Here is a 24,815-nt window from a genome sequence, read left to right as displayed (position 1 = left end):
AAGTGTGCACTCTGAACGACTTCGGAAGAGCAGATGAAACAGATGCTATTCTACTTGTACTGACGGCCTTACCCTAACTCCAAACACCAGGCAGCAGTCCCAGGACAGATAAAAACGATAATCGGGGAATCATTCCTTCCTCGTGGCTTTACCCTAACTCCAAACACCAGGCAGCAGTCCCAGGACAGATAAAAACGATAATCGGGGAATCCTTCCTTCCTCGCGGCCTTACCCTAACTCCAAACACCAGGCAGCAGTCCCAAAAACGATAATCGGGGAATCCTTCCTTCCTCGTGGCCTTACCCTAACTCCAAACACCAGGCAGCAGTCCCAAAAACGATAATCGGGGAATCCTTCCTTCCTCGTGGCCTTACCCTAACTCCAAACACCAGGCAGCAGTCCCAGAACAGATAAAAATTATAATCGGGGAATCCTTCCTTCCTCGCGGCCTTACCCTAACTCCAAACACCAGGCAGCAGTCCCAGAACAGATACAAATTATAATCGGGGAATCCTTCCTTCCTCGTGGAACTTTTTTGAAGGGGAGCTGAATATTCAAGGTGATGTGTGTATATAGATATATATTATTTAAGAATGATAGGCATTATATTATTTAAGAATGATAGGCATTAATTCTAGGCATTTACATGTATGTTTTTAAAAATGAAGACTATTTATACAATGAAACAATGTTTTTTATTCATACTGTTTGTAAACAATAGCTTCTGCCCTCTTAGGGTCTACTTGACCCGCTTATTGATTAGAAAGTATGATTAGAAACCAAGGCCAACTATATTCAATCTGTGATTAGAAACGATAATTAGAAGCTATGACAAAACTATGATATTAAACTATAAACAACTATGAAGACAGGGCTGTGTGTGCGTGAACGATGACCTATTATTTAAGTGTGGAATATATTCTCTCTCTCTCAGGCTATGAAAAAGACAAAAGATAGGCCATTGACTCCTGAGTGTTGAACTTATGCCCACTCTACAACAACCCAGGTTGTTATATGACCCTGAGGATCATCTACGAACGTTGGAACATCTACAACTATTGAAGATGCAAAAAGGGGTTTTCAGAAATACATTTGGTTTGCAGATATGTATTATTTTTAAAATAATATAACATTATTATCATAATCTTTAGTATTATTATGTTACATTGTGAGACATAACCTAAAATGTCAACGTAGACAACTTACAAGAATGTGTTTACCAGGCTGTGATGACTGTGAACACTTTAAAGGAGCTCTAATTCAAACATGCAAGGGTATATATTTGATACAATTACCCCCTTTAAAACTGTTGCTGCAATATCACTTCTCAATGTGTGTACATTTCAAGCTTTCAACAACAATAAACCAACCATCTCAATAATGTTTCTCAGACTAACACACTGTTGAGTTTCCTATTTACTAAAGAAACAACCACTAAGACAAAACACAAAAAGTTGTAATATAATCTGTATACATGTCATTCTATTCGGAAAACAGGTACATTCTGAAAGATTATGATGTTGATGTGATTTTTAATTCATCTCTCAATTTAGGATAATACTGTTTATTTTATACTTTACTTCAATTGTATTAATTATCATGTCTCATACCCGGCTAATACACTACCAAGCCATGCAAACAGCTATGGAATTAACCCAGAACAGGTGTGTGTCTTTTTTGGATCAATAATTGATCAATAATTCCCAATAGGCTTGTGTCACGTCTTGACCATAGTTTGCTTTGTATGTTTCTAGGTTTTGTTTGGTCAGGGTGTGATCTGAGTGTGCATTCTATATTGTATGTCTAGTTTGTCTGTTTCTGTGTTTGGCCTGATATGGTCAATCAGAGGCAGGGGTTAGTCCCAAACACACCGCCCGGGCAACGAAGGAGTGGCTTCGTAAGAAGCATTTCAAGGTCCTGGAGTGGCCTAGCCAGTCTCCAGATCTCAACCCCATAGAAAATCTTTGGAGGGAGTTGAAAGTCCATGTTGCCCAGCAACAGCCGTAAAACTTCACAACTCTAGAGGAGATCTGCATGGAGGAATGGGCCAAAATACCAGCAACAGTGTGTGAAAACCTTGTGAAGATTTTCAGAAAACGTTTCACCTCTGTCATTGCCAACAAAGGGTATATAACAAAGTATTGAGATAAACTTTTGTTATTGACCAAATACTTATTTTCCACCATAATTTGCAAATAAATGCATTAAAAATCCTACAATGTCTTTTTCTGGATTTCCCTTCTCATGTTGTCTGTCATAGTTGAAGTGTACCTATGATAAAAATTACAGGCCTCTCTCATCTTTTTAAGTGGGAGAACTTGCACAATTGGTGGCTGACTAAATACTTTTTTGCCCCACTGTATGTCACAACAATAGAACTCAGGTTCTTGTCACGGTGTTCAAATTGCCATCAATAAAATGCAATTGTCTTTGTAGCTTATGCCTGCCCGTACCACAACCCCAAACGACACCATTGGACGTACTGCCAAATTCTCTAAAACTACGTTGGAGGTGGCTTATGGTAGAGAAATTAACATTCAATTTTCTGACAACAGCTCTGGTGGATATCCCATGCCAATTGTACGCTCCCTCAAAATATGAGACATCTATGGCATTGTGTTGTGTGGCAAAACTGCACATTTCAGAGTGGCCTTATATTGTCCCCAGCACAAGGTACACCTGTGTAATGATAATGCTGTTTAATCAGATTCTTGAAATGCCACAACTGTCAGGTGGATTGATTACCTTGGCAAATGAGAAATGCTCACTAACAGGGATGTAAACAAATTTGAGGCCAAATTTTGAGAGAAATAAGCTCTTTCTACATATGGAACATTTCTGGGTCTTTTATATTTTGTTCAGTATAATATGACTAAATGTGTTTCAGGGGCAGTCAAGAAATAGAACAGCAAGGCCACAGAACATGACATAAGCAGAGCTGTGGGAGACCACCTCAAGCTCCTGGTAGAGCTGGGGGTGGTGTTTACCTCTCCACCACGCCTTCAGCAGGCTGGAAAAGTGGGATTGATTTTTTTGTTCCATTTGTTTGTTTCAGTTTTCAGGAGTTGAATCCTTTTACATAATGTTGATTTTTACATTTTCAACAAAAAATGTACCAGTGACTGCATTTACAATGTTATTCATACTAAGATACTATTCATGGACCAAGATATTTTTTGTTGCCTTTGTACATGTTTATTCATTGGTTTTTGAGTCTGTTGATTGGTCGGTTCATTGGGTTCATTGGTTTTGAGTCTGTTGATTGGTCGGTTCATTGGGTTCATTTGTTTTGAGTCTGTTGATTGGTCGGTCATTGGGTTAATTTGTTGTACGATATGTTCAAATCAAACCGAGCATTATTTATGAAGCACATTTCAGACACGGATGCAACGCAGTGCGCTTCACAGGGAAAACTAATAAACTCTATGAAAATAAAAACGGAAATATTTACACCACAACAAACATGGATGTAGTAAAGAAATTCTGGAGTGATGTAGATTTGTTTATAAAATGTATTATAGACCAATTTATTATACTATCCCAAAACCGAAGGTAGATTGGACAAAACCAAATGTACATTGGACGTCGGCATAGTCTTGTTTTCAAAGTCATTTTGCTAGATGGCATAGTCTTGTTTTCAAAGTCATTTTGCTAGGTGAGATAGTCTTGTTTTCAAAGTCATTTTGCTAGATGGGATAGTCTTGTTTTCAAAGTCATTTTGCTAGATGGGATAGTCTTGTTTTCAAAGTCATTTTGCTAGATGGGATAGTCTTGTTTTCAAAGTCATTTTGCTAGATGGGATAGTCTTGTTTTCAAAGTCATTTTGCTAGATGGGATAGTCTTGTTTTCAAAGTCATTTTGCTAGATGGGATAGTCTTGTTTTCAAAGTCATTTTGCTAGATGGGATAGTCTTGTTTTCAAAGTCATTTTGCTAGGTGGGATAGTCTTGTTTTCAAAGTCATTTTGCTAGGTGGGATAGTCTTGTTTTCAATGACATTTTGCTAGGTGGGATAGCCCCAATGTCAAAACAGTTTTAACGTGTCCAAATCAATCACCAATATGCAGAAACGGTTTGTGATATATTGAAAACCTAAACATACAATGTGCTATATACACAAACATCTGCCACACATATTACTTGTATCTTTTTTAAACAAGCACCTTATAAACTGCACAAGCACCAAAAACACTGTTGTTTTGACAGGTAGTAATAAATCACTGATATCGATTAGGGGGGAAATCAGGTTGTACGTGCTGTTGAAACGAACACAACTAAACAAAACACCTGAAAATGGGAGATATCTTTTGCCTCACTGGTTAGAGGACAACCTGCCGAAGACAGTCAGCTACATTTTGGAGGGATGCGTTTCAATTATATGTCTCCAAAATTAAACTAACAGCTCAAACACGACACGGAATCTGGGAATAATGTGTACATCACTGGTTAGAGGACAATTTGTAGAAAACAGCTAGCTACATTTTGAAGTAATGCATTTTAATAATTCAAGTGGGTTGCCAACAAGGTAAGTGTAACGCAACACTTTATTGGTTAAATAATATTCTTTCAATACAGAGCCTGGATTTTTCCCCTGATGAGGCTCATATCCACATGACACTTAAATTAACAGAACATCGTTAAAATACTCCTACTACAATGTTAAAACATTCTACATTGTGACATCATTAAAATACTCCTACAATGTTAAAACATTCTACATTGTAACATCATTAAAATATCCTACTACAATGTTAAAACATTCTACATTGTAACATTATTTAATTGATATCATGAAACAAGTCCTGCATGTATTTTCTGGTGTTTAATCAGAGATCTTTTATCAGAGTATCTCATGTCACATTGACTACAGCTATGAGGTTTCTCTCCTGTGTGTGTCCGCTGGTGCATAGTCAGACTGCTAGATGTAACAAAACTCTTCCCACATTGATCACAGCTATAAGGTTTCTCTCCAGTGTGTCCCCTCTGGTGTGTTTTCAGGCTGCTAGATGTTCCAAAACTCTTCCCACATTGATCACAGCTATAAGGCTTCTCTCCTGTGTGTGTTCTCTGGTGTGATTTTAAATGTTTTGATGAAACAAAACTCTTTCCACAGTCAGAGCAGTGGTAAGGTTTTTCTCCTGTATGGATTCTCTGATGTATTTTAAGATCTGCTAAAAAGATGAATCTCTGCCCACAGTCAGAGCAGCAATGAGGTTTCTCTCCAGTGTGTATTCTCAGGTGTGCTATCAGGTTGCCTGAGTGAGAAAAATTCTTGCCACATTGATTACAGCTATAAGGCTTCTCTCCTGTGTGTGTTCTCTGGTGTGATGTTAAATTTCCTGAGATAACAAAACTCTTTCCACAGTCAGAGCAGTGGTAAGGTCTCTCTCCTGTGTGTGTTCTCTGGTGTATGGTCAGACAGCTAGATGTAACAAAACTCTTCCCACAGTATTCACAGCTATAAGGCTTCTCTCCTGTGTGTGTTCTCTGGTGTATGGTCAGGTGGCTAGATGAAGTAAAACTTTTCCCACACTGATAACAGCTGTAAGGTTTCTCTCCTGTGTGTGTTCTCTGGTGTGCTTTCAGGCTGCTTGTAACACTAAAACTCTTCCCACATTTATCACAGCTATTAGGTTTCTCTCCCGTGTGGATTCTCAGATGTCTTTTAAGGCCAGCTGAAGAGGGGAATCTCTTCCCACAGTCAGAGCAGCGGTGAGGTTTCTTCCCTGTGGGTTTCCGCTGGTGTTTGAGGTGTTCTGATGTGGAGAGACTCTTCTCTGTCTCTTCAGCATCATGATGTTGTTGAGGCTCCCCAGAGGATCCACAATAGTCACATCCTTCTCCTGTGTGAACAACAAAGTCAGACAGATGGTTAAAGGCCCACAACAGCAGAAATCCACTGTATCTTTCAGCTAAAAGGTGATGCCCAGGAGTCTGTAATGAATGTTTAAATGCTTTTACAAACTTAATTGACTATTGTCTTAAGACAGTCAAGTGATCAAAAATAACCGGGAGGTCTGTGGGGCGATGCACAATTGGCCTAGCGACGTCCGGGTTAGGGAGGGTTTGGCCGGTAGGGATATCCTTGTCTCATCGCGCACCAGCGACTCCTGTGGCGGGCCGGGCGCAGTGCACGCTAACCAAGGTTGCCAGGTGCACGGTGTTTCCCCCGACACATTGGTGCGGCTGGCTTCCGGGTTGGATGTGCGCTGTGTTAAGAAGCAGTGTGGATTGGTTGGGTTGTGTATCGGAGGACGCATGACTTTCAACCTTCGTCTCTCCCGAGCCCGTATGGGAGTTGTAGCGATGAGACAAGATAGTAGCTACTAACAATTGGATACAACGAAATTGGGGTAAAATTCACAAAAAAAAGTTGAACACAGGTTGAAAATATCCTGATGAAAATAAATATCCTATAAATCACATTGGCTGCACATGCTAATGAGGAAACCACTAGTTATGGATGTAGTATATCTGGTAATGAGGCAACCGCTAGTTATGGATGTAGTGTATCTGGTAATGAGGAAACCACTAGTTATGGATGTAGTATATCTGCTAATGAGGAAACCACTAGTTATGGATGTAGTATAACTGCTAATGAGGAAACCACTAGTTATGGATGTAGTATATCTGGTAATGAGGAAACCGCTAGTTATGGATGTAGTGTATCTGGTAATGAGGAAACCACTAGTTATGGATGTAGTATATCTGCTAATGAGGAAACCACTAGTTATGGATGTAGTATAACTGCTAATGAGGAAACCACTAGTTATGGATGTAGTATATCTGGTAATGAGGAAACCACTAGTTATGGATGTAGTATATCTGCCAGGAGCAAAAATGGTGAGCGAAGATTTGAGTTTTAATGTATTCTGAATGTTACTGCACATTATCAGCTCAAGATCGTAGGCTGCAACATTAGCCTCCGTTTCCAGGTTGTTTATGAGAACATTTAACTCTGGGATTATAATGGTAAGGCTCGTTATAATGTCCTGCAAAATATAATGTTTGTGTCATTGTCACAAATCAACCGCTTTGTCGGAACTAGAAGCACAAGCATTTCGCTACACTCGTATTAACATCTGCTAATCATGTGTATGTGACAAATAAAATTTGATTTATACTTTAAAAAAATACCTCAACCAGTAAAAATGCTCTTTGGCTTTGCAACCAGCCTATCAATGAGTGTTAGCATTCAAGCTAATAAAAATAATTGTAAAAATAACTGCAGATTTCCCTTTTAACAACCACACATCAGTTCAACAACTGCAGATTTCCCCTTTAACAACCACACATCAGTTCAACAACTGAGTTTATGTTTTCAGAAAGTACTTACTGGTGTTAATCAGCATCAAGAATAAAGTATTTTGCAAATATCACAACCAAATATACAAGATATTACCTTAGCGACTGTTTCAAGTAATAATCAAAACAAAAACAACAGTTGCCTATGACAACCACAAAAATATATATATATATATTCAGAACTAATAACCGCACTGTCAATCAAGTGAACACCGCTCGTCTCATTGGTGAGTAATGGTGGTTGACCTTCGTGGTATAATTGGTGAGTAATGGTGGTTGACCTTCGTGGTATAATTGGTGAGTAATGGTGGTTGACCTTCGTGGTATAATTGACGTTCTAGAGTGTCTGGGGGATTTGCACAGGAACCAAACTTGACCAGGGTTAAACAACGTTTTGCCGATTTAGATTTCATAAATTGTTTTGTTGCAAGTTGAAAGAGTCTGGAATTAATGCAAAACACTGGATATAAAAAACGATTTTATCACACAAAAGTACGCTACATTTTTATCTCTGGGACCCTCGGGATGACAAATCAGAGCAGCAACTGTCCAGACTTTGGGACAGTTTTTCCTGTAGAAGTTTAATAACGAAGATGTCACTCTGCCCCCCCCCCCCCCCCCTAAAAAGCCACAATCAAATCAACCAACCAACCTGCAGTTGAAACAGTAAAGCGTCATTCCGCCACTTCATAAACGTTTATGATGTAACAATGATGTGATGATGTAATTACACATTCCACCACTGTTTAGGTAATAAGATGATGATGGGTGGGGCTGGAGAAATGTAACTACTCTAACATTCCATCCACGATATCAACATTCTAGTTTTAACCACGTTTTGAGGCTACACAGTGTTGGTTTACACCACAAACCCTTGACGTGCCTTATCTATATAAACTGGTTACCAACGTAATTAGAACAGTAAAAAGTTGTCATACTCGTGGTATACGGTCTGATATACCATGGCTGTCAGCCAATCAGCATTCAGGGCGGGAACCACACAGTTTATAATCTTCAAAAATCAATGGCTATAAATACATAATATTAAAGCAACTGTAGATTTCCCTTTTAAAACCACACATCAGTTCAACTGCAGAGTTTAAGCCTCTGTTTTTAAGACAGTACTTACTAGTGTTTTTCAGGCCCAGGTTTCCCAAAAGCATTTCACGGCTAACTTCATCTGTAGAACCATGCCTAGACGCCTTAAGATGACTTTGGGAAACGGGGCCCAGATATCCAGTTTCCTCCTCCTCCCTTTTCGATGTAACAGTCATCTCCCCCTCCTCCTCGTTTACTCCAAAAATGGCATCCTCCTCTTCCACCTCTTGTTTTACTGTAACATCCTCCTCCTCTTTCACTCTGAACGCGTCTTCTTCTTCTTTCACTGAAACGTCTTTCTCTTCTTTCACTATAACAGCTTCACCCTCTACTTCTCTTTTTACTGTAACAGCTTCTTCTTCCTCCTCCTCCTCTCTGACGAGAGCTTCTTTCTCCGTCCAGCAGACCTCCTCTTCTTTAGCAGGAGGAGAGTAGCTTAGTGAACGCATGGTCGGAGATGTTAGCTAGCTAGGCTAATGCTAACTTAACCAGCCCGCTAGCTGACTAATAACAACACCGCAAATATTAAATTAAATCTGATAACTAACTAGACGACAGAAGTGTGTTTAAAACACAGCTTTATTGGTTAATCTATTTTGTCTATCAAGCTACCGAGGTGTCTGACTAACTGTTGCTGCTGTTGAAAGAAGCGTTCCGTCCACTAGATTATACGTCACACCAGCAGCATCGACTTAAAGTCCCAATGCTTTTTGCTGACTGGGGTAAAACGCAGTTTTTATTTTTTTATATATATATTTTTTATTAATAACAAATCAATACATAAAGCACATGAGGGAACACAAGCATACATAGATTACAAACAATAGACAATCGAGCTAGGGGCGGGGCTGGGGGCGGGGCTAGGGGGTACAATATCACATTACAATTACACAAGGACCTTAAGGGACATGCATATACTTACAATTCTAACAGCTTTTTTGTTAGTAGAGCATTTAACCGTCTTAAAATACAGTTCAATTTCTTTTTGTAGGGTACGAAAATGTGGTTTTCTGTTAGCAAATTTACATTTGTGTATATGAAATTTGGCCAAAAGAATAATGAAATTAATTACATAAAAATGATTCCGCTTATTTCTATTGTATGTAAAGAATCCAAACAGTACATCTCTCCACAATAGTGTAAAATCTTCATAAATGTGTTCAATTATAAACCTACTGATGTCTTGCCACAGTTTTCTTACATGCATACAATGCCAAAAAATATGCACAACTGTTTCTGGGTGGTCATTACAAAAGGAGCAATTTGAGTTGATGTTATCCTTAAAATTCTTCACATATTGTTTGGCCGAATAATATTGATGAATAATTTTAAAGGAAACTTCCTTAATTTTGTTAACAAGTAGGTAGGCATGTGTGTGGCAACATCCAAACTTTTTTCCAACATATATTATCAATAAATCCATTCCAATAAGGCATGACATAAGGCATGACATAAGGCATGACATAAGGCATGACATAAGGCATGACATAAGGCATTACATAAGGTATAGATAGATACAACATCCTGCTGAAACAAGGATCGTATCGCTCTGTTGTTGAATGGACCAAAAGAGAAACAAATCTTTCCTACTGATGAGTCAACAGGGTCAATAGAAGGTAGGCTCTGAGGGTCAGGTCTTGACACGTTCCTGAATAACATAGCAACACCTAAGGGAATGGCATCTAAAACAATTGCAAAATCTTTAGGTGTTACAGGGTCCTTGTAAAGTGATAAGAATTCTTTATAACTGAGTAAAAGACCCTCTGCATTTACAGTTAGTCAGACACCTCGGTAGCTTGCTAGACAAAATAGATTAACCAATAAAGCTGTGTTTTAAACACACTTCTGTTACCAATAGGATATTATTTCGGAAGGTAAAACGCAGTTGAGTAAAATATATATTATAGCGTGACGTGTAATCTAGTAGACAGGACGCGTCTTCAACAACAACAGCTAGTCAGCCACCTCGGTAGCATGCAACTGACAGTATACGGTCAAGACTGGAGTTAAATCCTGAATTAGGTCTTAATTGTTTAACATGTTACTCATTAAACAGACGCAGATTGACTTACATTAGCGTATATGCATACATTTTCATACTGGTCCCGCTCGGGTATCAAACCAACAACCCTGGCGTTGTGTGCGGCATGGTTTACCAACTGAGCTACACGAAACTATTATCACCTCATGTATCCTCGTGTATACGTACATATTCACATGTAGCTACAGGTCTGCATTAAACTACTCTAACAGTATATATTCATAATGTACATGTTAGACCGTCCCCTCGCCCATACCCGGGCGCGAACCAGGGACCCTCTGCACACATCAACAACAATCACCCTCGAAGCATCGTTACCCATCGCTCCACAAAAGCCGCGGACCTTGCAGAGCAAAGGGGAACCACTACTTCAAGGTCTCAGAGCAGGTGACGTCACTGATTGAACGCTATTTAGCGCACCACCGCTAACTAAGCTAGCCGTTCCACATCCGTTACATACATATTCACATGTAGGTTTGCATTAAACTATTCTACCAGTATATATTCATAATGTACATATTCACACGTCTGCATAGACGAAAGTATTGGCTGTAAGAAGTCAGACAAAACATATTTGCTCATCTCTAAATGAATAAACAATGTAGTGAGTATTTTTCTAAACTGCGTTACCCATTCCAGTCAGCTGACGGCAATACGCGATCTTCAGATGGTGACGTCATATTTAGTGGACCACACGACACCGGAAGCTGTTTCACCAACACGAATACTGATTCATTCAACCACCTCTTTAGCCTGGTAGCCAACATACAACCGAAAACAAGTTCTTTCGACCATTTTTGTGTATATTGATCTCGGTGTTTTTAACACGATCCTCTTTACGTATCTACTATTTAATTTAAAGTAATTTGCTTGTTAAATGTACAAATGTGTTGATTATACTGAGTCTAGCACTAAGCTTATCGTTAATGCTAGCTAGCCCGACCATGAACTCACTGAACGACTACCCTCCTGTTAAAGAAGAGGCGGTCTGCTGGGCGGAGAAAGAAGCTCTGGGGCTGAACATTGTCCTGAAAGAAGAGAAGGGGGATATTATAGTGAAAGAAGAGAAAGAGCATTTTAGAGTGAAAGAAGAAGAGGGGATAGAGGCTGTCACAGTGGAAGAAGAGGAGGGGATAGAGGCTGTCACAGTGGAAGAAGAGGAGGGGATAGAGGCTGTCACAGTGGAAGAAGAGGAGGGGATAGAGGCTGTCACAGTGGAAGAAGAGGAGGGGATAGAGGCTGTCACAGTGGAAGAAGAGGAGGGGATAGAGGCTGTCACAGTGGAAGAAGAGGAAGAAGCTTTCAGAATGAAAGAGGAGGAAGAGGAGGCCATCAGTATCCCATTGAAAGAAGAGAAGGATGTTACAGTGAAAGAAGAGACAGAACATTTTAGAGTGAAATATGAAGAGGGGATAGAGGCTGTCACAGTGGAAGAAGAGGAGGGGATAGAGGCTGTCACAGTGGAAGAAGAGGAGGGGATAGAGGCTGTCACAGTGGAAGAAGAGGAGGGGATAGAGGCTGTCACAGTGGAAGAAGAGGAGGGGATAGAGGCTGTCACAGTGGAAGAAGAGGAGGGGATAGAGGCTGTCACAGTGGAAGAAGAGGAAGAAGCTTTCAGAATGAAAGAGGAGGAAGAGGAGGCCATCAGTATCACATTGAAAGAAGAGAAGGATGTTACAGTGAAAGAAGAGACAGAACATTTTAGAGTGAAAGATGAAGAGGGGATAGAGGCTGTCACAGTGGAAGAAGAGGAAGGGATAGAGGCTGTCACAGTGGAAGAAGAGGAGGGGATAGAGGCTGTCACAGTGGAAGAAGAGGAGGGGATAGAGGCTGTCACAGTGGAAGAAGAGGAAGGGATAGAGGCTGTCACAGTGGAAGAAGAGGAGGGGATAGAGGCTGTCACAGTGGAAGAAGAGGAGGGGATAGAGGCTGTCACAGTGGAAGAAGAGGAGGGGATAGAGGCTGTCACAGTGGAAGAAGAGGAGGGGATAGAGGCTGTCACAGTGGAAGAAGAGGAGGGGATAGAGGCTGTCACAGTGGAAGAAGAGGAGGGGATAGAGGCTGTCACAGTGGAAGAAGAGGAGGGGATAGAGGCTGTCACAGTGGAAGAAGAGGAAGTAGAAGTTTTCAGAATGAAAAGGGAGGAAGGGGAGGCTGTCACCTTGAAAGAAGAAGAGGAGGATGTTTTGGGAGATGAAGGAGAGGAAGAGGAGACTGAAGATCTGATTAACACCAGTGAGTACCGTCTTAAAAACACGGCCAGAAACTCTGCAGTTGTTGAACTAATGTGTGGTTTTAAAGCCAAAGGGACATTGCACTGAAATGTGCACCTCACCAGAACCCCAAATATAAGCTTGTAAACAAACACTGTATTTGACTCAAAACGTGTTTAAAACCATCATTTTGATCTCATGGTGGGTCCTTGCATCCACAGCTCTGTCTATGAATTAGAGATGTTCCATTTGTTCAAACCCTCAGCTACTCTCCCCTATCTGTTTATTAGGACAGCGGAGATATAAAACGTTTAAGTACCAATAAGGAGTATGGTATTTATGGCTCTACCTTTCTCACACTTTATTATTCATGATTCTTTGATGATTATCCCTAATCATGTTAGCATCCATATTAATATACAAGTGTTCAGAAACATATTCTATTCTTGTGTGACTCGTATGATACGATAAATTATTTACTGTTCATTTCTATTGGGTACAACATCATCTGAAACACAATCAAAACAAACTGCAAATGTATCCAACAAGTTTGTAGAGTCACAAGCTTGATGTAGTCATCGTGTTCTAGGAATATGGGACCAAATACTTTAATACACATATAAGTGAATTTGTCCAAATACTTATGAGGCATTCAAATGTAGGGACTAGATATTTTATTTCTAAATGGTAAAACTGATATGTATGAATATACCCTCAACTAAAAGGTGACGTTCTGTTCCTTTGTCTCATATGAAACATTTGATCTCCAATCTAACATGCTGGAGTACAGAGCCACATTAAACTGTTATCTTCCCTGTCTAGATAAATACGTAGGGGAGTATAGAGCCACATTAAACTGTTATCTTCCCTGCCCAGATAAATACATAGGGGAACACAGAGCCACATTAAACTGTTATCTTCCCTGTCTAGATAAATACGTAGGGGAGTATAGAGCCACATTAAACTGTTATCTTCCCTGTCTAGATAAATACGTAGGGGAGTATAGAGCCACATTAAACTGTTATCTTCCCTGTCTAGATAAATACGTAGGGGAGTATAGAGCCACATTAAACTGTTATCTTCCCTGTCTAGATAAATACATAGTGGAGTATAGAGCCACATTAAACTGTTATCTTCCCTGTCTAGATAAATACGTAGGGTATAAATAGTTTAAGCAATAAGGCCCATATACCACAGGTATGACAACCTGATCAATAATACCACAGGTATGACAACCTGATCAATAATACCACAGGTATGACAACCTGATCAATAATACCACAGGTATGACAACCTGATCAATAATACCAAAGGTATGACAACCTGATCAATAATATCACAGGTATGACAACCTGATCAATAATACCACAGGAATGACAACCTGATCAATAATACCACAGGAATGACAACCTGATCAATAATACCACAGGTATGACAACCTGATCAATAATACCACAGGTATGACAACCTGATCAATAATACCACAGGTATGACAACCTGATCAATAATACCACAGGTATGACAACCTGATCAATAATACCACAGGAATGTCAACCTGATCAATAATACCACAGGTATGACAACCTGATCTACATGAATGCAGCTTCCACTTCATTAAAGCCGTTACCCAATCACAGGGATGGATAACTCTGGAAAGAGGAGGGCAGATTACTGGTAGGAGTTACCCAATCACAGGGATGGATAACTCTGGAAAGAGGAGGGCAGATTACTGGTAGGAGTTACCCAATCACAGGGATGGATAACTCTGGAAAGAGGAGGGCAGATTACTGGTAGGAGTTACCCAATCATAGGGATAAAATGCAAATTAATTACTTAAAAATCATACAATGTGATTTTCTGGATTTTTGTTTTAGATTCCATCTCTCACAGTTGAAGTGTACCTATGATAAAAAATTACAGACCTCTACATGCTTTGTAAGTAGTAAAAACCTGCAAAATCGGCAGTGTTTCAAAGACTTGTTCTCCCCACTGTATATATCATTATTTATCATGATATATATAAACCTAAACTTAACTAGACTAAACCTGATAGTATAACTATAGTAGTAATTCATGTTTTATATACAACACTTTTCATCACAAAGACAATCTCAGACTGTAAAAACTTCCAAAACTAACAAAACACATGTAGAGATCTGGCAGGTCTTGGTGATGGTCTTCCACAGATTCAGATGATGTGTTGTTCAGTCAGACAGTTCAGAAAGGATGGGCAGTAGTTTAAAAGGAGGGAGCAACAATGTCACAGAGGGAGCAGCGATGTCACAGAGGGAGCAGCGATGTCACAGAGGGAGCAGCGATGTCACAGAGGGAGCAGCGATGTCACAGAGGGAGCAGCGATGTCACAGAGGGGGCAGTGATGTCACAGAGGGAGCAGCGATGTCACAGGAGGGAGCAGCGATGTCACCGAGGGAGCAGCGATGTCACAGGAGGGAGCAACGATGTCCCAGAGGGGGCAGCGATGTCACAGAGGGGGCAGCGATGTCACAGAGGGGGCAGCGATGTCACAGAGGGAGCAGCGATGTCACAGAGGGGGCAGCGATGTCACAGGAGGGAGCAACGATGTCCCAGAGGGGGCAGCGATGTCACAGAGGGGGCAGCGATGTCACAGAGGGGGCAGCGATGTCACAGAGGGGGCAGCGATGTCACAGAGGGGGCAGCGATGTCACAGAGGGAGCAGCGATGTCACCGAGGGGAGCAGCGATGTCACCGAGGGGAGCAGCGATGTCACAGAGGGAGCAGCGATGTCACAGAGGGAGCAGCGATGTCACAGAGGGAGCAGCGATGTCACAGAGGGAGCAGCGATGTCACAGAGGGAGCAGAGATTACACAGAGGGAGCAGCGACGTCACAGAGGGAGCAGCGACGTCACAGGAGGGAGCAGCGATGTCCCAGAGGGGGCAGCGATGTCCCAGAGGGGGCAGCGATGTCACAGAGGGAGCAGCGATGTCACAGAGGGGGCAGCGATGTCACAGAGGGGGCAGCGATGTCACAGAGGGAGCAGCGATGTCACAGAGGGAGCAGCATCAGTCAGTTTCTCAGACCGGAGCTCTTCACCAGGCTCCTACTCGACATGGAGCCAGTTTTATCATGTAGAAATTTCATTCAGGTTTCTATTAAGTATTTAACTAAATAATCTGTTTGTCTTTGGCAGGAGAGAGACCAGACTCTCACTCTGACAGCGGGAAGAGTCCTTCAGGGGAACCAGACCCAGAGACACCCAAACCAGGGAGACAACACCACTGCTCCCAATGTGAAAAGAGATTTTCCCAATCATGGGACCTAAAACGGCATGAGAGGATACACACAGGGGAGAAGCCTTTCCAATGTTCCCAGTGTGGAAAGTGTTTTACTTTGTTAGGAAACCTGAGGGAGCATAAGAGAATACACTCTGGATAGAAACCGTTCAACTGTTCCCAGTGTGGAAAGAGTTTCGCCTGGTTAGGGAGCCTGAAGCAGCATGAGAGGATACACACAGGGGAAAAGCCTTTCCAATGTTCCCAGTGTGGAAAGCGTTTTACCCGCTTAAGGAGCCTGAAGGAGCATGAGAGGATACACACAGGGGAAAAGCCCTACCAATGCTCCCTGTGTGGAAAGAGTTTTACCCAGTTAGGGACCCTAAAAGAACACGAGACAACACACGCACAAGAAAAGCTCTACCAATGCTCCCTGTGTGGAAAGAGTTTTATCAATTTAAGACATCTGAATAAACATGAAAGAATACATACACAGGAGGAGAAGTCATACCACTGCTCTCAGTGTGGAAAGACATTTTCCCAGGCAGAGGACCTGAAATCACATGAGAGAATAGAGAGACTGTGTTCCGACTTGTGTTTTTGACTGAGAATTTAGGTTTTTGTTTATGCCAAATGAAATCCTATTGTTTATATGAAATCATTAACAAAATAGACCTACTCTTTTCAAGTTTTCATCTGGAGATGATAAATACTAACTTTTATCCATTACGAGTATAAACCCTCTAATATTATTCATTATGTTTTTGGGATATTGCTAAATGTTAATTATTATATAGATGAATGGAGTTTTGGATTTCTTGATTCTAACCTTAAACCTCTTGGATTTGATGTGATCTGGCTTTTCGCTAAATGAATTTGATTGAATACATGATTTAGATATTGCACCATGTACATTATGGAATAGATTAATAGAATGAGCATTTCTTGATTTTGAACTTTATAACCTCTTGAATTTAGTCGTTTTGTTTCATTGAGTTAATTTGTTTACTAGTCGTCAAGCTAAAGGACGATGACAATGTGATGGCGTTTTTATAACAACATTGATAAGTTGTTGACATGAAAAATATGAACGTTCCCATCAATTCCACTATGTAGAAGCAGTATAGAGATAGTGAAAGAAATGAAAAATAAAAAGTAGAATAAGGCTCCATGGTAGCTAATACAGTAGAGTAGAATAAGGCTCCATGGTAGCTAATACAGTAGAATAGAATAAGGCTCCATGGTAGCTAATACATTAGAATAGAATAAGGCTCCATGGTAGCTAATACATTATATTAAGGCTCCATGGTAGCTAATACATTATAATAGAATAAGGCTCCATGGTAGCTAATACAATAGAATAGAATAAGGCTCCATGGTAGCTAATACAGTAGAGTAGAATAAGGCACCATGGTAGCTAATACAGTAGAGTAGAATAAGGCTCCATGGTAGCTAATACAGTAGAATAGAATAAGGCTCCATGGTAGCTAATACAGTAGAATAGAATAAGGCTCCATGGTAGCTAATACAGTAGAATAGAATAAGGCTCCATGGTAGCTAATACAGTAGAATAGAATAAGGCTCCATGGTAGCTAATACATTAGAATAGAATAAGGCTCCATGGTAGCTAATACAGTAGAGTAGAATAAGGCACCATGGTAGCTAATACATTATAATAGAATAAGGCTCCATGGTAGCTAATACATTATATTAAGGCTCCATGGTAGCTAATACATTATAATAGAATAAGGCTCCATGGTAGCTAATACAGTAGAATAGAATAAGGCTCCATGGTAGCTAATACATTAGAATAGAATAAGGCTCCATGGTAGCTAATACAGTAGAGTAGAATAAGGTACCATGGTAGCTAATACATTATAATAGAATAAGGCTCCATGGTAGCTAATACATTAGAATAGAATAAGGCTCCATGTTAGCTAATACAGTAGAGTAGAATAATTTTCCATGGTAGCTAATACAGTATAATATAATAAGGCTCCATGGTAGCTAATACATTATAATAAGGCTCCATGGTAGCTAATACATTATAATAGAATAAGGCTCCATGGTAGCTAATATATTATAATAAGGCACCATGTTAGCTAATACAGTAGAGTAGAATAAGGCACCATGGTAGCTAATACATTATAATATTATAAGGCTCCATGGTAACTAATACATTATAATATTATAAGGCTCCATGGTAACTAATACATTATAATAAGGCTCCATGGTAGCTAATACAGTAGAGTAGAATAAGGCACCATGGTAGCTAATACATTATAATATTATAAGGCTCCATGATAGCTAATACATTAGAATAAGGCTCCATGGTAGCTAATACAGTAGAGTAGAATAAGGCTCCATGGTAGCTGATACATTATAATAAGGCTCCATGGTAGCTAATACATTATAATAGAATAAGGCTCCATGGTAGCTAATACAGTAGAATAGAATAAGGCTCCATGGTAGCTAATACATTAGAATAGAATAAGGCTCCATGGTAGCTAATACAGTAGAGTAGAATAAGGTACCATGGTAGCTAATACATTATAATAGAATAAGGCTCCATGGTAGCTAATACATTAGAATAGAATAAGGCTCCATGTTAGCTAATACAGTAGAGTAGAATAATTTTCCATGGTAGCTAATACAGTATAATATAATAAGGCTCCATGGTAGCTAATACAGTATAATATAAGGCACCATGGTAGCTAATACATTATAATAAGGCACCATGGTAGCTAATACATTATAATAAGGCTCCATGGTATCTAATACAGTAGAGTAGAATAAGGCTCCATGTTAGCTAATACATTATAATAAGGCTCCATGGTAGCTAATACATTATAATATAATAAGGCTCCATGGTAGCTAATACATTATAATAAGGCTCCATGGTAGCTAATACATTATAATATAATAAGGCTCCATGGTAGCTAATACATTATAATAAGGCTCCATGGTAGCTAATACAGTAGAGTAGAATAAGGCTCCATGTTAGCTAATACATTATAATATAATAAGGCTCCATGGTAGCTAATACATTATAATAAGGCTCCATGGTATCTAATACAGTAGAGTAGAATAAGGCTCCATGTTAGCTAATACATTATAATATAATAAGGCTCCATGGTAGCTAATACATTATAATAAGGCTCCATGGTAGCTAATACAGTAGAGTAGAATAAGGCTCCATGGTAGCTAATACATTATAATATTATAAGGCTCCATGGTAACTAATACAGTAGAATAGAATAAGGCTCCATGGTAGCTAATACATTATAATAAGGCTCCATGGTAGCTAATATATTATAATAAGGCTCCATGGTAGCTAATACATTATAATATAATAAGGCTCCATGGTAGCTAATACATTATAATATAATAAGGCTCCATGGTAGCTAATACATTATAATATAATAAGGCTCCATGGTAGCTAATACATTATAATATAATAAGGCTCCATGGTAGCTAATACATTATAATAGAATAAGGCTCCATGGTAGCTAATACATTATAATAAGGCTCCATGGTAGCTAATACATTATAATAAGGCTCCATGGTAGCTAATACAGTAGAGTAGAATAAGGCACCATGGTAGCTAATACATTATAATATTATAAGGCTCCATGATAGCTAATACATTAGAATAAGGCTCCATGGTAGCTAATACATACTGACTAGTCTATTACATGTATCCTATACTGACTAGTCTATTACATGTATCCTATACTGACTAGTCTATTACATGTATCCTATACTGACTAGTCTATTACATGTATCCTATACTGACTAGTCTATTACATGTATCCTATACTGACTAGTCTAATACATGTATCCTATACTGACTAGTCTATTTATCTATTAGGTCTATTACATGTGTCCTATACTGACTAGTCTATTACATGTATTCTATACTGACTAGTCTAATACATGTATCCTATACTGACTAGTCTATTACATGTATCCTATACTGACTAGTCTATTACATGTATCCTATACTGACTAGTCTGTAACATGTATCCTATACTGACTAGTCTATTACATGTATCCTATACTGACTAGTCTATTACATGTATCCTATACTGACTAGTCTATTACATGTATCCTATACTGACTAGTCTATTACATGTATCCTATACTGACTAGTCTATTTATCCATAAGGTCTATTACATGTATCCTATACTGACTAGTATATTTATCCATTAGGTCTAATGAATTTATGCATGTTGATTTTGTCCATCCACACCAGACGCGATCAGGACACGCAGGTTGAAATATCAAAATTAACTCTGAACCAAGTACATTAATTTTGGGACAGGTCGAAAAGCATTCATGGCAATTTAGCTAGTTCGCTTGCTGTTGTTAGCTAATTTGTCCTGGGATATTAACATTGGGTTGTTATGTTATCTGTAATGCACAAGGTCCTCTGGTCCTACAATGAATCCATGATTGCATGCTGTCAGGCTGTATCACCGCCTGGTACAGCAACTGCACCAAACAGCTACTATCTCAAGGCCATCAGACTGTTAAATAGCCATCACTGGCCAGCCTCCACCCAGTACCCTGCCCTGAACTTAATCCCTGTCACTAGCTGGCTACCGCCCGGTTCTCAACACTGCTCGTTCAAGGCTGCTGCCCTATGTACATAGACATGGAATCACTGGTCACTTTAATAATGGAACCCTGGTCACTAATAATGGAACACTGGTCAATAATAATGGAACACTGGTCACTTTAATAATGGAACACTGGTCACTAATAATGGAACACTGGTCAATAATAATGGAACACTGGTCACTTTAATAATGGAACACTGGTCAATAATAATGGAATCACTGGTCACTTTAATAATGGAACCCTGGTCACTAATAATGGAACACTGGTCACTTTAATAATGGAACACTGGTCACTAATAATGGAACACTGGTCAATAATAATGGAACACTGGTCACTTTAATAATGGAACACTGGTCACTAATAATGGAACACTGGTCAATAATAATGGAACACTGGTCACTTTAATAATGGAACACTGGTCACTTTAATAATGGAACACTGGTCACTAATAATGGAACACTGGTCACTTTAATAATGGAACACTGGTCACTTTAATAATGGGACACTGGTCACTAATAATGGAACACTGGTCAATAATAATGGAACACTGGTCACTTTAATAATGGAACACTGGTCACTTTAATAATGGAACACTGGTCACTAATAATGGAACACTGGTCACTAATAATGGAACACTGGTCACTAATAATGGAACACTGGTCAATAATAATGGAACACTGGTCACTTTAATAATGGAACACTGGTCACTTTAATAATGGAACACTGGTCACTAATAATGGAACACTGGTCAATAATAATGGAACACTGGTCACTTTAATAATGGAACACTGGTCACTTTAATAATGGAACACTGGTCACTAATAATGGAACACTGGTCACTAATAATGTAACACTGGTCACTTTAATAATGGAACACTGGTCACTATAATAATGGAACACTGGTCACTTTAATAATGGAACACTGGTCAATAATAATGGAACACTGGTCACTATAATAATGGAACACTGGTCACTTTAATAATGGAACACTGGTCACTTTGATAATGGACCACTGGTCACTTTAATAATGGAACACTGGTCACTAATAATGGAACACTGGTCACTTTAATAATGGAACACTGGTCAATAATAATGGAATCACTGGTCACTTTAATAATGGAACCCTGGTCACTAATAATGGAACACTGGTCAATAATAATGGAACACTGGTCACTTTAATAATGGAACCCTGGTCACTAATAATGGAACACTGGTCACTAATAATGGAACACTGGTCACTTTAATAATGGAACACTGGTCACTAATAATGGAACACTGGTCAATAATAATGGAACACTGGTCACTTTAATAATGGAACACTGGTCACTAATAATGGAACACTGGTCAATAATAATGGAACACTGGTCACTTTAATAATGGAACACTGGTCACTTTAATAATGGAACACTGGTCACTAATAATGGAACACTGGTCACTTTAATAATGGAACACTGGTCACTTTAATAATGGGACACTGGTCACTAATAATGGAACACTGGTCAATAATAATGGAACACTGGTCACTTTAATAATGGAACACTGGTCACTTTAATAATGGAACACTGGTCACTAATAATGGAACACTGGTCACTAATAATGGAACACTGGTCACTAATAATGGAACACTGGTCAATAATAATGGAACACTGGTCACTTTAATAATGGAACACTGGTCACTTTAATAATGGAACACTGGTCACTAATAATGGAACACTGGTCAATAATAATGGAACACTGGTCACTTTAATAATGGAACACTGGTCACTTTAATAATGGAACACTGGTCACTAATAATGGAACACTGGTCACTAATAATGTAACACTGGTCACTTTAATAATGGAACACTGGTCACTATAATAATGGAACACTGGTCACTTTAATAATGGAACACTGGTCAATAATAATGGAACACTGGTCACTATAATAATGGAACACTGGTCACTTTGATAATGGACCACTGGTCACTTTAATAATGGAACACTGGTCACTAATAATGGAACACTGGTCACTTTAATAATGGAACACTGGTCACTAATAATGGAACACTGGTCACTTTAAGAATGGAACACTGGTCACTAATAATGGAACACTGGTCACTTTAATAATGGAACACTGGTCACTAATAATGGAACACTGGTCACTAATAATGTAACACTGGTCACTTTAATAATGGAACACTGGTCACTATAATAATGGAACACTGGTCACTTTAATAATGGAACACTGGTCACTTTAATAATGGGACACTGGTCACTAATAATGGAACACTGGTCAATAATAATGGAACACTGGTCACTTTAATAATGGAACACTGGTCACTTTAATAATGGAACACTGGTCACTAATAATGGAACACTGGTCACTAATAATGGAACACTGGTCACTTTAATAATGGAACACTGGTCACTATAAAAATGGAACACTGGTCACTTTAATAATGGAACACTGGTCAATAATAATGGAACACTGGTCACTATAATAATGGAACACTGGTCACTTTAATAATGGAACACTGGTCACTTTGATAATGGACCACTGGTCACTTTAATAATGGAACACTGGTCAATAATAATGGAATCACTGGTCACTTTAATAATGGAACCCTGGTCACTAATAATGGAACACTGGTCAATAATAATGGAACACTGGTCACTTTAATAATGGAACCCTGGTCACTAATAATGGAACACTGGTCAATAATAATGGAACACTGGTCACTTTAATAATGGAACCCTGGTCACTAATAATGGAACACTGGTCAATAATAATGGAACACTGGTCACTTTAATAATGGAACACTGGTCACTAATAATGGAACACTGGTCAATAATAATGGAACACTGGTCACTTTAATAATGGAACACTGGTCACCAATAATGGAACACTGGTCAATAATAATGGAACACTGGTCACTTTAATAATGGAACACTGGTCACTTTAATAATGGAACACTGGTCACTAATAATGGAACACTGGTCACTTTAATAATGGAACACTGGTCACTTTAATAATGGGACACTGGTCACTAATAATGGAACACTGGTCAATAATAATGGAACACTGGTCACTTTAATAATGGAACACTGGTCACTTTAATAATGGAACACTGGTCACTAATAATGGAACACTGGTCACTAATAATGGAACACTGGTCACTAATAATGGAACACTGGTCAATAATAATGGAACACTGGTCACTTTAATAATGGAACACTGGTCACTTTAATAATGGAACACTGGTCACTAATAATGGAACACTGGTCAATAATAATGGAACACTGGTCACTTTAATAATGGAACACTGGTCACTTTAATAATGGAACACTGGTCACTAATAATGGAACACTGGTCACTAATAATGTAACACTGGTCACTTTAATAATGGAACACTGGTCACTATAATAATGGAACACTGGTCACTTTAATAATGGAACACTGGTCAATAATAATGGAACACTGGTCACTATAATAATGGAACACTGGTCACTTTGATAATGGACCACTGGTCACTTTAATAATGGAACACTGGTCACTAATAATGGAACACTGGTCACTTTAATAATGGAACACTGGTCACTAATAATGGAACACTGGTCACTTTAAGAATGGAACACTGGTCACTAATAATGGAACACTGGTCACTTTAATAATGGAACACTGGTCACTAATAATGGAACACTGGTCACTAATAATGTAACACTGGTCACTTTAATAATGGAACACTGGTCACTATAATAATGGAACACTGGTCACTTTAATAATGGAACACTGGTCACTTTAATAATGGGACACTGGTCACTAATAATGGAACACTGGTCAATAATAATGGAACACTGGTCACTTTAATAATGGAACACTGGTCACTTTAATAATGGAACACTGGTCACTAATAATGGAACACTGGTCACTAATAATGGAACACTGGTCACTTTAATAATGGAACACTGGTCACTATAATAATGGAACACTGGTCACTTTAATAATGGAACACTGGTCAATAATAATGGAACACTGGTCACTATAATAATGGAACACTGGTCACTTTAATAATGGAACACTGGTCACTTTGATAATGGACCACTGGTCACTTTAATAATGGAACACTGGTCAATAATAATGGAATCACTGGTCACTTTAATAATGGAACCCTGGTCACTAATAATGGAACACTGGTCAATAATAATGGAACACTGGTCACTTTAATAATGGAACCCTGGTCACTAATAATGGAACACTGGTCAATAATAATGGAACACTGGTCACTTTAATAATGGAACCCTGG

General features: G+C 39.0%; 1 protein-coding gene and 1 pseudogene across 1 annotated transcript; one reads left to right on the top strand and one right to left on the bottom strand.

The window, feature by feature from the left end:
* Positions 1–4,786: 4,786 nt before the first annotated feature.
* Positions 4,787–8,466, bottom strand: LOC139395748 (zinc finger protein 180-like). Its single transcript, XM_071143107.1, has 2 exons — positions 8,433–8,466; positions 4,787–5,841 (listed from the first exon to the last, which is right to left on the bottom strand). Exons 1-2 carry the CDS (start codon positions 8,464–8,466, stop codon positions 4,787–4,789), a joined length of 1,089 nt encoding a protein of 362 aa, XP_070999208.1.
* Positions 8,467–11,368: 2,902 nt separating this feature from the next.
* Positions 11,369–16,512, top strand: LOC139395754 (zinc finger protein 501-like; annotated as a pseudogene).
* The last annotated feature ends 8,303 nt before the right edge of the window (positions 16,513–24,815 follow it).

Source organism: Oncorhynchus clarkii, unplaced genomic scaffold, assembly GCF_045791955.1.
Source record: "Oncorhynchus clarkii lewisi isolate Uvic-CL-2024 unplaced genomic scaffold, UVic_Ocla_1.0 unplaced_contig_13371_pilon_pilon, whole genome shotgun sequence".
Lineage (NCBI taxonomy): Eukaryota > Metazoa > Chordata > Actinopteri > Salmoniformes > Salmonidae > Oncorhynchus > Oncorhynchus clarkii.
This window is presented reverse-complemented; position numbering and strand designations above follow the sequence as displayed.